This window comes from Clupea harengus, chromosome 5, assembly GCF_900700415.2.
Source record: "Clupea harengus chromosome 5, Ch_v2.0.2, whole genome shotgun sequence".
Taxonomy (NCBI): Eukaryota; Metazoa; Chordata; class Actinopteri; order Clupeiformes; family Clupeidae; genus Clupea; species Clupea harengus.
Genome location: NC_045156.1, coordinates 13,948,121 through 13,963,474, shown reverse-complemented (window position 1 = coordinate 13,963,474; position 15,354 = coordinate 13,948,121). Strand labels below are relative to the sequence as shown.

The 15,354-nt window shown below is 43.5% G+C and overlaps 1 protein-coding gene across 4 annotated transcripts; it reads left to right on the top strand.

The window, feature by feature from the left end:
• The first annotated feature begins 685 nt into the window (after positions 1 to 685).
• On the top strand, positions 686 to 15,354 carry ncoa5 (nuclear receptor coactivator 5). 4 transcript variants are annotated; one of them, XM_012836679.3, is made up of 11 exons: positions 686 to 855; positions 3,152 to 3,416; positions 3,722 to 3,829; positions 5,240 to 5,303; positions 6,745 to 7,026; positions 7,175 to 7,284; positions 11,270 to 11,399; positions 12,055 to 12,254; positions 13,037 to 13,241; positions 13,546 to 13,637; positions 13,980 to 15,354. In XM_012836679.3, the coding sequence occupies exons 2-11, from the start codon at positions 3,254 to 3,256 to the stop codon at positions 14,771 to 14,773; spliced, it is 2,148 nt and encodes a 715-aa protein (XP_012692133.2). In that variant the 5' UTR covers positions 686 to 855; positions 3,152 to 3,253; the 3' UTR covers positions 14,774 to 15,354. The 4 variants fall into 4 exon arrangements, with proteins under 4 accessions (XP_012692133.2, XP_031423649.1, XP_012692138.2 ...); XM_031567789.2 differs by having other exon boundaries at positions 686 to 3,416; positions 13,980 to 14,647; positions 14,683 to 15,354; XM_012836684.3 differs by lacking the exons at positions 3,152 to 3,416; positions 3,722 to 3,829 and having other exon boundaries at positions 687 to 855.

Sequence of the window (15,354 nt, the reverse complement as noted above, 5' to 3'; positions counted from 1 at the left end):
TCCGTGGCCGTGGCCGTGGTATTTTTATAAATATACCTGGGCCCGTCGACATATGTGTGAATAGCCAAGTCGCATTGCCCAAAATACTGATGTAGACCCATATTCAGCGAAGAAATTACACTGACAAGTATTATAGGCAGAATATACTGTATGTGCGGGGGGAGGGGGCGTGGCGGCGGCGGCAATTACAAACATGAAAAATAAGGGTACGGGACTGTAAAATGTTTTGGAAATCACTGGCACATCAGTGGGCCGCGGATTACTTTCTGGTCAGAATGGTGGTCCCTGGGACAAAACCAGTTGAAAACCCCTGATGTAGACCAATGAATCACAAATCATATAATGAATTAGATATATTTGTAACCGCTTGACAGACCTAGTATTTATAGGCTATAGCTATCAATAGCTTATGCCAAATTATTATGGCCTACAAACTAACAAACAAAGTCCGAGTCCTCATCTCCAATATCCCCGTCCGAATGCAGTCAATGCTCGAGTCCAAGTCCAGTCACGAGTCCTGAACACCGCAAAGATTTATAGAGGACCATTACTAAATTGCTAGCAAAAACGTTAACAAAAAGTATAGTTTTGATATTTTTGGGATACATACTGGGAGATGCTACTTTGACGAACTCAATAAGAGAGGTTCACTGGAAGTTGGACTCGAGTGATGACATGTTGGACATAGGCGTGGTTTCTGACGTAACGCGAGGGCCGGGTTGGATGTCCAACTTCGGCTTCCTACCTTCGCTTTCTAGCTTCGCATCTCTGATTCATCTAACTTGTTAGGCGGGCTGGGCTAGTTTGCAGAGGACAAGCGTCGGGTTTGGGCTATCTGAAAATCACAGGATAGAGGTAAGGGACATGTTTAGATACCCTAACGTTGATTATAAAAGTGGTTGTGTTGTACTCGAAGGAGCTGTCAAGCAGGTCAGCCGGACAGGGCCATTTCTCCTTTCAGATTACAAGCTAGCTAGCTAACACGCTTTAGCTTTAGCATGGTAGGATGGATGGCTATTTTGATTAGCTAGCTGCCAAAATGAAGGAAGGTTTGTCTGCAAGCTAAGGCTAAGCTGGGTTACATTTTAGCCAAATATATAGAATTATGGTTTAAAATATTGGATATATTTACATCAAGTGTTCATGGACTTGTAACCTTAACTACTTTGCCAGGGATAACAACTGATGTAGCGATAACGCCTGTATGCAGGTTAACTGTTAGAATATTTAGCTAGCCAAGTCAACCCAAGTTGTACTATTTTGCTGGTTAGCCACGTAGCTAACTGTGAGTTCGTTTTTAGCCAACGAGCCAAATGTAAACTCGTAGACTAGTGGTGAGGGGGTAGTGCAACTTATCATTTGCAGCATTGACCTTGAATATTGAATAGTCTCTGAATACTGACGGCAGCTAGTTAGCGTGCTCTAGCTTTCCGCTGTGTTAGCTAGCTAATGATGCAGCTTAGCTAGTTAGCGAGTATTAACTCTCCACATAGCCAACGTTACACTACTATAGTTTTCATGTAGTATATATGCCAGTACTGCCTGGTTACAACATTTAGCAACGTCAAGTTTGATCTATTTAATTCACCAACGTGAGATTCACGAGTTTCAGCTTCGTGCGTATGTGCTTGGTCAACACTAAAATCTGCAAGCTGTAGCATGGAAACGCATGGTTGTTAGCCAGCAGGCTAAAGCGCACTCAAAATGGACGTGGCCTTGTTTTATCTGCCTGCTCTTAGTAACCTAGGTAGCCAGATGTCTGAATGGACCAGTTTAACATTAGCTAACCAGTTGGTGGTATCGAGTTTTGGCTAGCTCACACTAATATTGGCTTGGTTGTTACTTCATCATTATTAATCAGGTAGTAACATTATACCGCATGTGTTGGTCCATAGCAAGATGACCGGCTTATTTCCGATATTTTACGAGAATGGTGTTTGCAACATTAAATGGCATTCTGACCTCTGGAAATGCATTAAACATGTTTGTGGTCTTGAAAATGTGGAGGCTGGAATTTGTACCTGATTTATGCACTCGCTCCAGACTCTCAATAATACATAATTTGGCTTGGCATCATTTGATGGCCCATATCCAACACCCGTTCAGAGGCATTTTCTGATTTTCTACACGTCGAGCTAAACGTCAAGTGCTGTATGGCATCGCCAAGTAATCCACGTCCTAATTTTGAATATGTTGACCCTCGTTTACTGGGTTTGTCTACATTTTGCACACGCATTTCCCCGAATTGGATTTCTTAAACACGAAACTCTGTATATGATCTTTTTGCTGTGCTTGACAGACCTACGGTAGGGGGAAATGTAAAGGAAATTAATGGTGCAAAATATTAAGACTGCACTGATTTTTGAAAGCATGATGTGAAGTTATCTAGAGACGGATCAAATCCCAAACGCATAGTTTCTGCTTTTGTGAGTTGAAAGAAAAGTTGTATGTTTAACCCAAACATGGATAAATGCTGTGGTTATGCAGGCTCTCAGTTCAATCATTTGTTTTGAATGATTAGCATTTGAGTAGGATTTCAAATCATCCCAACAAACTGATTTTGAAACTGGTGACATTTATCTGGAGCAAGCCATTTTGGTCCTTCTCAAGAACTTAGCCAGTAGATAAACTGGTTTACTCAATAAGCATTAGCTTTAAATGGTAACAGACAAGACAAGACAAACAAGACCATTGCAAAGCATGTTTGGACATTTGTAGGTCATGGAGGAGAATCAAGAAAAGCCCCATGATATCACAATACTATAACTGCAATGCAGTTATGAAGATATTTTATTTGCATCCTACAGTCAACTGTGCAAGAAACCATTCTTGGTTTGCGTAATAGTTTAGCACACATTTAGGATTGTCGTGAACCCGTGAATCATTTATATTTGGCGTCTGATGCATTTTTCTTCTTACGATTTGATATTGCAGTACTGTGTATAAATACTTTTTCCAACTCTTAGTTTCCTCTGATCCAAACCCAAGCTCAACCTTCAGGATGCCTGCTTTTATTTTGTGAATGCTTGTCCATTCAGCTGACCATCATACATTTCCCCTGTTGTGCCAAATATTTTCTTTTTGCTGTGTTCCTCTGAGATGGTTTATCCATGCGGATCTCTCTTCTTCTTCCTCCCTGTTGATCCACCAGTGATTTCAGGACCTGTGAAAAGAAACTTAACCTGCTAAATGCTCATTAGCTCATAGGGGAGACCCAATTAGAGTTGAGAGTGAATCAGTGAAACCAGTAGCGATGTCTCGCAGAAGAAGCCGCAGTGCTAGCCCCGTGCGCCATACCACCAACAGCAATGACCCGCGCGACCTGGAAAGGAGGATTTTTGTGGGAAATTTGCCGACAACACTAATGGACACGAAGGATTTGGAAGAAGTGTTCAGATCATATGGGAAGATAAATGGTTAGTAGGAACCATCATTCACGGATCTGAAAAGTTAATCTCAATGTAGATGCTTCAGTGCCTAAAAGTCAATTTTGTCCTGATTTTTGTCACATTCAAAATTCTCAGAATCCATGTTCGATACTTTCGTAATACTATATGACTGCTAAGTATTTACATAACGAGTATAATTATAAGCTTCATGTTCAAATATTTTGAGACTGTTTTGTGGTCTGGACTTAAATACAGCCTACTTAAGGCTCAACTCAAACCACTCTTGCTTTTGAGGTTAAAACGCAAAGAAAAAAATCTTCCTTTTTTAACAGCCTTGTCCATCTTCCGTGGATATGGATTTGTGCAGTTTGAACGAGTGGAAGAGGCCGAGGCAGCAAAGGCGGGACAAAACGGTCGATTTTATAAAGGGTATAAACTAGGTAAGACCTGACTGGTGCCTTGATAAGACTGTCAGGCAAGCCTAGTCACTACATGGGGGTGCACGTAAAGGAGAACCAACCAACATGGTCAAAAATAGAGGATAAGAATATTTCTGTCTGAGCATCAGTGACATTTTCAGATTTTTTTGGTTTTTGTCTAGCATTCACATGTTTGTAGAGGATTCATTGAATGTCTTGTCACTGATCCGTTTGCGTAATGCTCAGCCTGTGCTTCAAATGACTTGTTGAAATTTGGATTTGACGCCCCTGATGTTGGAATCCAGTCCATGTAATAAATAAGCTTGTTTAAACTACCAACACAAGAAGACCTGTTGCCTCTTATTTGGCTCATGAGTAATTGCTATCAGTACCGTGATGGGTACAGTCACATGGATGATAGATGTTAATGTACCATGTCAGTGGCGGTGGGAACAATCCGTAGAATACCACTAAACTGTCAGCCTGTATCAGACACTTAAAAAAAAAAAAAATCAATTAACAACCCTGCTCTTGGCTTATTTAATGATCATGGTGGTTGGTCACCTTTTGTACCTCTAAATTCACCTTTTGTGGTGGTGGAAGGTTATCATTGAATGTAAATTTTACCTTTTGTAACAAGTTTGATGCCAGAGCAGGTAAAAAAAAAATTCTGAACACTCCTGCATTTAATTTTATTTGGTGCATTAAAAACATCCAGCTTTGTACTCCAGCTGGACATTTTTTTTTAATTCTATCTATTAATCTATTAAGATGTTTGTCTGCAAAATTATCATTGGCTCATGGTTTTATGGCGCATGGAGCAAGGATGTGTGTTAGCGGTTACGTTTTTTCCTTTCTGATACAGTAAACATTTTTGGGACTGGGGTACCACTTTCCAACTAGAAAACGACCTGTTGCCTGTTTAAAATGACAGAAGGCAGTAGATCGGTGCAGACACCTGGCTTTGATAAATCATTTTAATTTACTTCATTACGATCGCATTATTTATTTTTCAGGGTCTGTGATATGATTTCTGCCAATTTAATTATGTAAAATGTCAAACCTTTCTGACGAGAAGGTCAGTCCATCCATAAGTCTAACAATTGGTAAAAAAGATTTATTGTTCGGAAAAGAAGCAATACATTGTGATACCGAGCACAATAATATAATTTAGTTTTTCCAATCTGTTTTGGAGGTTTTAGCCCGTCGAAGCCAAGTTTACCCACCGCCACTGCTCTATATGGTTTTATACAGCGTGTCAAATTATGTTTTTAAATGTACAAATTCACAATAAATTAAATTATGGTGTATTTCAGATTTGAAAGCAATGGGTCTCAGCATAGCATCTCTTCTTTGGACGCTTTATTGATTTTTTTTTTTCCTTCCTTTTTTTCATTTTCATATTGAATGTGTGGATTGGTTTATTTTCAGATATAAATATGGCAGCGGAACGACGACACAGTAAAGCTCAATCCCGGCCGAGCCCTCCTCGAAGGTAATGTAACGCTCATAAAGTGGATGTGAAGACATAACAGCGTTCCTTCCCATCTGGTAATGCTCTCTGTTTTTTGTTTTCCACAACAAACCTGGCTTGCGTTCTCGTCGACCGCTTCGTCTTTTCTTCAATTCGTCGTGCGATCCCAGGTTCAATATCTCTTGGGATATAAACAAGAAATCTGATAGTACATGGGCTGTATCCTGACTCTTTTTTTTCTTCTCCCATCCGAAGTTCACTAAATAAAATAAGAAAGTCGTTCTGTGGGTGTCCTTTTCTCTCAGTGACTTTTTATCGTATCGTACATTATCGGATTGAAATGACTTCAGTGGACAATAGTCTGCTTTTGAAATGGAGCATTGTTTGCATTTGTGTTGCGTGGAATTCGCGTTCGTACCGAATATCCCATGGATTTGCTCTGTGTGAAACCTCCGTCGGAAAAGATCCTAATAATCTGGACGTGGGTTAACATTTTGGTCAACAAAGAAAATCGATCATTTTCTTTTATGTTCTGCTCAAAGCGACTATCATAACATTAAGATGTTGGTTAAACATGGGTTTCCAAGACATTTGTCCCTTTATCTCGCATCAATCGCCTTCGAATAACTAGGGTATGGGACAAGCACCACATGCGGAGTGGTTGCGTCTTTTGTCCTTCAATGCGTTGGATGGATAAGCAAAGAGTGGCTGTCAAGGTTGTCAACTCGCCAAAATAACGCAAAAACATTAAAAATATATATATAATCTCCTTGTGAAGGTTTTGCGTCTCAAAACAAGTCATCGTTGTGGCAGTTTGGAGGTGCCACAGTTTGGGAACTAGGTTTCAGGGGTCATCGTGCATTATTTATCTGCCTTTACTATGAGCAGACCTTAAAATTCGCAGAGACAAGTGAACCCTGCCAAGACTTGTCCCTTAACCTAGGCAATGGCTTGACCAGGTGGACAAATACTGTCGTTAAAACATTCAGCCGGTCGTGGTAAAAACCATAAAACAAAAAAAACTACCTTCCGTCACGTGAAACAAACTACTACTCACCTGTATGTCGTCTTTAAAGGCAAACCGTGCGTTCACAGGAAACTCGTTCCTACCAGCTGTCTCATTGGACTCTTAGGGTGAAGACCTTCTTGCCTTTGTGGTGTGAATACACATGCTGTCGAAGGTGCTGAAGTAGCCGTTCTGCAATATCAAAAGGCCGTCCTAGTCCAGCAGCCGTTGCTGTTCATTCCGAAGAAGAAATCTCATTCGCTGCTTCTGTCGTTATAACTTCTTCTATATATGGTTTTGCGTTGCACCAAATTAACTTGCGTAATCGCCACTGTTTCGTAAAAAAAAAAAAAACTAGGAATGGATGTTAAATGGTTAATTAAAGACCATCCTCCTGTGGTCTGTAACTTTGGCACTTCGTAGATTTTTCTGATGGTTGGTATTTGTCCCATGCAGGCACCCGTACAGTGGGTATGGGGATGGCAGGGATGGCCGCCCTCGGTCACGCTCCCCTATGCACGGTCGTGAGTCACGAGATCACCGAGATGGCCGTGACCTGAGGGATCCCCCCCGTGAGCCCTCACGAGAGCCACGCCCTGGACCCCCCCGTGAGCCCTCACGAGAGCCACGCCCCGGACCCCCCCGTGATCACGGACCTCCACGCGACCATGACCCCCGAGATCCTGCCTATGAGCGCTACCGGGGCCCTGAGGGCCGAGAAAAGGACCCTACTTTCAGGTGAGCACTTGATCTGTAACCTGCATCTTTTCTTTTTTCTTCCCCAAATCCTTGAAGGGGATTGGGCGATGGCAAATGTCTAGACGAAAGTATGAGTGCAAGTGTTAAATCAGAAGTCACGAATCCCTAACGCACAACTGGCTTGCAGGGATGATGCTTATGATCGCCACTACCGCGTGGATGAGTACTACCGCAAGAAGGAACCATACAGAGAGCCTTACAGAGAGCCATGGAATGGTGGCCGCCGGGAACCGGAAGGTGAGTTTCTGGTCTTTGAACAGCCTTAAGAGCAGTGATTCTGAACTGGTAGATCGCGGAATCATTCTGAATGTCACAGGGTGTGCGTGTTCCTTCAGAACTTTAATAACTTTTGTAGAAAGTCTATGAACAGTAGCTTTTATTTTTAAATGGATAAAGCTGAGTCTTTGCGGTTCTCATGCCTCAGTCACAATGGGAAAGGGGAACTCTCCGTGACAGAGAAGAGTAGTGTTCCTCTTTAGAGTAGAGGAAAGTTCTGTGTGACCGGTAGACGCATAGCCTCTATGAGAGTCCAAAGTGTCTGCTGGAGTAGTCCTGTAACAAGAGCGGGGAGATATTCTACATATCTGTTTGCTAACGTTAGTTGTTTTGTATAGCAAGCTAATTTGATGACTAAAATGAAGTTTGAATCATTTGGTTGGGCAAAAGGTGTAGCAAATAGTTCCCAGATAACTCAACAGTGTGGTAAAAGATTTGTTTCAAGTCTATCTGATATCAGACAGAGTCTGATGTGCTATGAATGCAGGCATAAAAGTTTACATTTGGTTTGTATTCTATAAGATATGGGTTGCAATGCCCTTGACTGGGATTTCCCATTGTTTTCAGAGGGCTTAGGTGCTGTTAGGGTCCAGGTTTGTGTCCGACAGGGGTGATGGCTTTATTATTATTATTATTATTATTATTATTATTACTACTATTATTATTACTAGTTTTTATATAAATAAGCATTGCTGCATAAATCGATGACATTATCGAAAGCATCAAAATGGATGGGCTGATTATAGGCCATGTTAATTAAGATAAGGGACACGACACAGGTTGCAATGTTTGCCACGTTGGTCAACATGTGGTCCTCATCATGTACTGTAGCCTAGTACTGTACAGGCTTACATCAGCTAGCTGGCTGGTTAGCCACTGTAGGCAGTGTGTGACTTTTAAGGTTAGGTTATCTACCAGCTGGCTAAATTAAAAAACAAAACTATTTAAAGTTAGACTTCTAAAAAAAAATGTAAAACGTTTTGCAATCTACCATGTCTTTTGTTGAAAGAAGTTTGTCCTGGGCTTAGGCATCATGCACACACAAATGTCCTGATCGGGTAATCAAGAAGGAGCTACACCGTAGTCTATGCCTAGGAAGTAGCTACACCGTAGTCTATGCCTAGGAAGGAGCTACACCGTAGTTTATGCCTAGGAAGGAGCTACACCTACAACGTAGGTTGTGAGTTTGAGATAGAACCGCCTCTCTTTTTTTTCTAATTGAATAGAACTCTCGCTGTAGTCATTCATTCCGCTCCGATGCACTGCAGATGTGTTGTTGCCTTTATTCGGCTTGGGGCGCTCCGCAAAAAACACTATGGGAAATAGTATGCACCAGCATGGGAAACTGAGTTCCAAAGCCAGACCAGTTGGAAACCACTGCTTTAGAGTAGAGGGCAAAGCAGGAAAACGATGGCTTTCTCTGGAACAGATCTGGGGGGTATTCGTCGTAGCTCGCTAAACGGTTTAGCGAGCTAATTTTCAGGCTAAGATAAAAAACGCCCCTCTTTTTGGTTCGTGGAAGCAACTTTTGATAAATCACCATAGTTACATATCGATTAGCACTAACCTGCTCCAGGGCAGGCTAACTTAAGTGTAGCTGGATAAGCTTGCCACACCCCCGGAAAAAGGAGGGATCCAATTGACCAAGGACTGATATTAGAGTTAGATTAGCGGAGGGAGAGAGTTCTTTGCGATCGCCAAGATCCATTATTCTTGTATGAGCGCTACCGATTCAGCCGACAAGGAATCATTAATTTACAAGACCTTCATTTATTGCAAACACCACATTGACTGTCTTGCGCTTTTTTGCGAGTGGTACATTTTTGTAGTGTCGGTGATGCGGAGAACAAAGCACTCATAATTATATGAGTGTTATTAGTACACCATAGAATATCATTATTGTAGAAAATGATTACGGTGGACTCATGATAAGAATAGAGAGAAATACAGACAATTTATTTTCAGTGCTTCAATTTATTGCATTTGTTATTATTACATTTAGTCATTTAACAGACGCTTTTATTCAAAGCGACTTCCAAGGAAATGTAAAACTACATCGAGGAAGGAGGTGAGGGGATTTGAACTAGCAACCATGCAGATTCAAACCGGTAGAGGAAACCTCTGTACCAGCTGACTCTTGCCGTCAGGTATTCATACATAGATATCACCCTATAAACATCCCAACACACCTTGCTCTCACAGCGGTGGTGGTGTTGAATTTTGCCATGATTATGGTCTTGTATTCTTCATAAGCGTTCATGTTCATCTACTACTCGCCAGTGGAGAAAAAAAGAGCCCTTTTCTTTGAGTTTAGAACCATTATACCGTTAGAAAATCATGGTTTTGGTGATCGACCTTTCCTGCCTTTTGAAGTAGGACGTGCACGCGCAAATGCCATGATAACTTTAGCCTGGTTGAAATTAACCACATGATTAGGATGCGGATCAGCCGTTAACGAACCGATATTTGCTGTTCTCAATCAGCTCGCTAATCTTAACGGGCTAAAAGGCCAATTGATTAACTTAGCTTCAATCCTACGACGAACGTACCCCTGCTCACACCAGGACAATAACGATCACAAAGGCCAGTCCATATTAACTCAGAGCCTCACGGGTGCTACACCTGGCTGCTAGGAATGTCATACAACAACTAGGGGTGGGAATCTCTTGGCACCTCACGATTCGATTCGATTCCAATTCAGTGGTCAACGATTCGATTCTAAACCGATTATCGATTATAAACCGATTATCGATTCAAAACCGATTATCAATGCTAAACCGATAAAACGATTATCGATGCATGTCGATTTTTAAAACATTTGAGTTTGCTACTCAGTCTCAAATCACTTCCTACTTTGTGTTTGATAATTAAAGAAAATCAACAGATGAATTACCTTTTTATTAGAGAAAAAGCTTTTCCTTGTCACAATTATGACTTTCAATGAACAATGCAATAATCGATGCAGCTTGCATTGCATTTATTTTTATTAAAAAATCGATTATGAACTTTTCTGAATCGAGACAGAATCGTTCTAGAGAGAATCGAGAGAAATCGAAAAATTTAACAACAACGATATATTGATTATCGATCTGCACCTTATTTCCAGCAAATCATCTAGCTGTCCATGTAGTGTGTGCACTCCCAAAAACCCTCTGGTGTTTGTACACAGTCCCGGCTCTGTAAATGGTAAACACAATGGCTCAAACTGAGCCATAAACAAGTCCAACCAATCAGCACATTGCCTCAGGAGCACTGAAGGTGGGAGTGGGGGTAATGTGATTCGCTATTGAGCTCCGATATCACAAACCTTAAGCCCGTATTGCAGACTTTAAGGTTTTATATTTATTTATTTATTTATGTATATCCATACACAAAATGTGGATGTTTTTTCTCATATGGTGACCGCTAGCAGCTCATTAGGCTGCCTCTCCATTGTTGATTGTGGGCTGTTGCTTGACATTTAGCGGAGGCAAGGTGTGACTGATGGCAAGTTGCCCCGCTGGGTGGAAGTGGTTGAAATGCATGAGGGAAGCACTCCCGCAGTTCACATGTAACTATGACAGTTGCTCATAGTTGTTAAAACAGATACGATTGCATTTACTAACACCAATGTTGAGAACCTTTTGAGCTGCTTCATCTGCTGGCATACTGGGGGGAAAAAACTTGAAACTGTCAATTGGAGTGGTGCTATTCTCTCTATACAGCGCTGGATGAAACAGGTTCATTGTGTTCCCGGTGTTGGTCTTATAAATAGAATCTGTGCCATGTATGGTCTGCTGTTATCTGTGGCCTGACCATATTCCTTCTTCACATTAGACATGTTTGGTAACTGCAAATAAACTGTGCCTTTTGGCAGTTACCCGCAAGCCACTGGTAGGTGCACCTTTCTGATTTACAATAAGTGTGCTTTCTTGTTTAACGTGAGCATCGATCTTTGTGTGTGCAGAGGATCGTATACGAGAGAGTGAGTGCAGAAGAAACGAGCTCTACAGGCAGTACTACGAGGAGCTGCAGCGCCGCTATGACACGGAGCGCCCTGTCGACTGCTCCGTCATCGTGGTCAACAAGTCACAGAAGTAAGTCCCTGACTCGGGCGTCAAATGATAAATGGACTGCGTTGATATTGCGCTTTACATATTAATGCCACGCACATCTACCTATTCACACACACCGATGGCGGAGGCTACTATGCAATCATCGGGAGGGGTTGAGGCTTCAGTGTCTTAACAACTCCAAAATCGATTTGTTATTTGCTATTTGTTTATTGAGCAGATGTTGTACTGAAGATACAATCGATTTGTTTTATTTCATGCTTCAGCAAATCATAGCTGATTAGATTACTAGCAATGGTATTTTAATCTAGGTAACTATCACTATTTAGATAGAGGAGTAAACACTTAAGGTGCAAGGGAAACTACATCTCTAAGAATAAGTCTGCGCTGTAGATTCACACAACGTAGAGTTATAAGGAGTTATAACCCCCCATAAGGAGTATATGGCTAACATTTGTCCTTGCGTCTGAACAAACGTGTGTGTATTAACAGAGAGTATATAGGAGTTATAACTCCCCATAAGGAGTATATGGCTAACATTTGTCCTTGCGTCTGAACTTTTCAAACGTGTGTGTATTAACAGAGAGTATATAGGAGTTATAAGGAGTTATAACTCCCCATTAGCAGTATATGGCTAACATTTGTCCTTGCGTCTGAACAAAAGTGTGTGTTTGAACAGAGAGTACGCCGAGACGGTGGGCAGGAAGGCGCGTGACCTGGGCATGGTGGTGGACCTGATCTTCCTGAACACAGAGGTGTCGCTGTCGCAGGCCCTGGAGGACGTGGGGCGCGCACACACCCCGTTCGCCATCATAATTACCCAGCAGCACCAGGTGCACCGCTCCTGCACCGTCAACATCCTGTTTGGCACGCCGCAAGGTACCCTCCCCTCCCCTGCCCTCCCATCAACACTGCGCCCCACATTTAAATGATGAGCAGGTTAGAGGGTGGAAAGGTGATCAGGCATCATTATTTAATTTAAATACTGCAGAAGTATGGTCAGATCAAGCTGGTTAGTGTAGTCCGATCAAGCTGGTCAGTGCGGTCAGATCAAGCTAGTTAGTGTGGTCAGATCAAGCTCCTGTTGAAGGACAAAAGGCCTCGCCGTAGGTGACATGGGGGAGTGTTTGGATGTTTTAAGGCGAAGCAGTTTTAAAAAGTGTGTTTGGCTGAAGCAGTTTTAAAAAGTGTGTTTGGCTGAAGCAGTTTTTAAAAGTGTGTTTGGCTGAAGCAGTTTTAAAAGGTGTGTTTGGCTGAAGCAGTTTTAAAAAGTGTGTTTGGCTGAAGCAGTTTTTAAAAGGTGTGTTTGGCTGAAGCAGTTTTAAACAGTGTGTTTGGCTGAAGCAGTTTTAAACAGTGTTTGGCTGAAGCAGTTTTTAAAAGTGTGTTTGGCTGAAGCAGTTTTAAACAGTGTGTTTGGCTGAAGCAGTTTTGAAAAGTTTGATTGGCTGAAGCATTTCCCTGGGATCGTGTATATTATGATGGCGGAAGAGCCATGTCACTGGTCTGGTGAGGTGAATCGGTACACTGGTCATGAATTTGGGAAATGTTCAGCTATTTATCTTTACAACCTTTGTTGATGCACTTCTTACAGACATTTACCAATGTGGTATTGAATTTGTTTTAGTCTGTGGTTATAACCCTTCCTGGTGTGTGTGCAGAGCACCGGAACATGCCCATGCAAGACGCCATGGTGCTGGTCGAGCAGAACTACCACGCCTACAAGGCGGAGCACCGCGACAAGGAGCGCGAGGAGATCGCCGGCAAGGCCGCCAAGATGGCCGACGATGTGCTGTTGAGAGAGCTTGACCAAGAATCACACCCAGTCTCCCTTCTGTCCACAGTCACACTACTGTCAGAGAACAGGTCAGTCTCTAACGCACACATTCAAACACACACACACACACACACACACACACACACACACACACACACACTAACTCGCTCACACCCAGTGTGTCTGCAGTCTAGCACCTCCATCAGAAAACAGGTCAGGGCACTATGCCTATTCTCCACTGAAATCCTACTAAACTGCAAACCCACACACAGTGCACACCCACCACATATACAGACATGCTTATAATGGTGCACAAGCTGTAATGACAGCATTTCAAGCTTTTTTCCCCTCTATACTGATTGTCTGTCTGTCTGTGTCTGTCTGTCTGCTCAGGTTCCTAACCCCCGAGGAGCTTGACCACCTTATTGAGTACCTGCGGGACAAACGGGAGCGTCTGGTTCGAGGCAGTGCTGATCCCCACACTGGTAAGCCACCACACCTATTAACATCAGCCACTAAAACACACTGCATTCAAATCCAGATGATGGTGAATGTTTTTTTTGTAGAATTACTCACCAAATAAATACAGCTGTTAAACTGAGCATGTGATGTCTGCTTAATAGACAAATACATACTGGCTGTGTGTGTGTGTGGGGCTGTGGCCCTATTCTACCCAACACTGTTCAGTCTATTTCTGTGCGAAACGATTGTATAGATGGCTATAATCAGGATATCCTTCCGAAGTAATTGTATTGCTTGGTGTGTATTGAGTTTTGGCCCAGGTGACCCTTGTATGTAATTGTGTGTGTCTGTGTGTTGCCGTGCAGGTTCTCACGCTGTTCATGCGGCTCCAGCGATGCCCCATGAAACCATGCCCCCTGCCCAGCCCATGCCCATGCCCATGTCTGCCGTGTCCCACCAGCCCTCGGGCCACCCGCCCCCCTCCATCCCCTCAGCCAACCACCAGCAGGAGCTGCAGGCCAAGATCCTGAGCCTGTTCAACAGCGGGGCGGGAAGCTCGGTGCCGCCCCCTGCCAGCTCTGCCGTGCCCCCGCAGCCCCAGGGCTATGGCTCCTCGCTGGGCGCCCAGTCGGCCAGCCTGCCCCCCTCCCACGCTAGCGTGGGCATGGCCAAGATGAGCCCGTCCTCCACCCCGGGGATGATGGGGGCACGGCCCCCGCCCCGCCCGCAGGTAAGCGTGCCCCCCACCAGCTACGGCCTCCCCTCGGGCCGCATGGCGGCCCCCCAGAGCGCCCCGCGCCCTTCGCTCTCCACGGGCACCGGCATCAACTTCGACAACCCCAGCGTGCAGAAGGCCCTGGACACTCTCATCCAGAGCGGCCCATCCATCAACCACCTGGTCAACTCTGGCAGTGCGCCCCCCGCTGCCCCACGCCCTGGCATGGGCCCTGGAATGGGCCCTGGCATGGGCCCTGGCATGGGCCCTGGCATGGGGCCTGGCATGGGCCAAGGCATGGGCCAAGGCATGGGCCAGGTATGGGTCAGGGTATGGGTCAGGGTATGGGTCAGGGTATGGGTCAGGGTATGCCAATGTCCCACTACCCCCGCCATTACTGACTGCCCCAACCCCCACCCCCGCCACAATGGACCGGAGGGGTAGATGGGGCTAGACTGTAACCAGTTGAAACGGCTTCTTTTTTTCTTTATTTTTGCTGTTCCTGTGTCTGAAATGGTTAGATGGCTGATGAACGCTCACAGGTAGCTGTTGACTCCGGTACCAGTCGAGGCCTCAGCGAGTCTGGATCTGCTCCAAAGTTGGCTCTGATCTAGAAAGCAGTGGTGTTCTGTGTGGGTTTATTTTTTTCTTCCTTTTTTTTTTTTTTTTTTTTAGCTGTTCATAAATGCATTTTATTTTTAAGAAATGCTCCTTTTCTAAGCCTGCACTGGCATGTGGAATTTTTTTTTAATGAAAAAGCCGTTCTAGTGACTTCCCTGTTTTGGCCGTCATTTTTGAGTCATAGAATTTTGGCAACTAGATTGCATTTACAGATTGACTGTGCATTAACTGTGAGCCCTTAATTTAGGCAATTCTGACCAGTAATGTTGCTTTTATACATTCTTGTGACTTTGTAAATATTTGAAGATCTGTGTCACTAAAATAAAAAAAGTAAGCGTGTGAAGGATATCCTGTGGTTTCCTGTGAACGTTGTCATAATAAAGCTTTGTACACAGAAGCTGTAA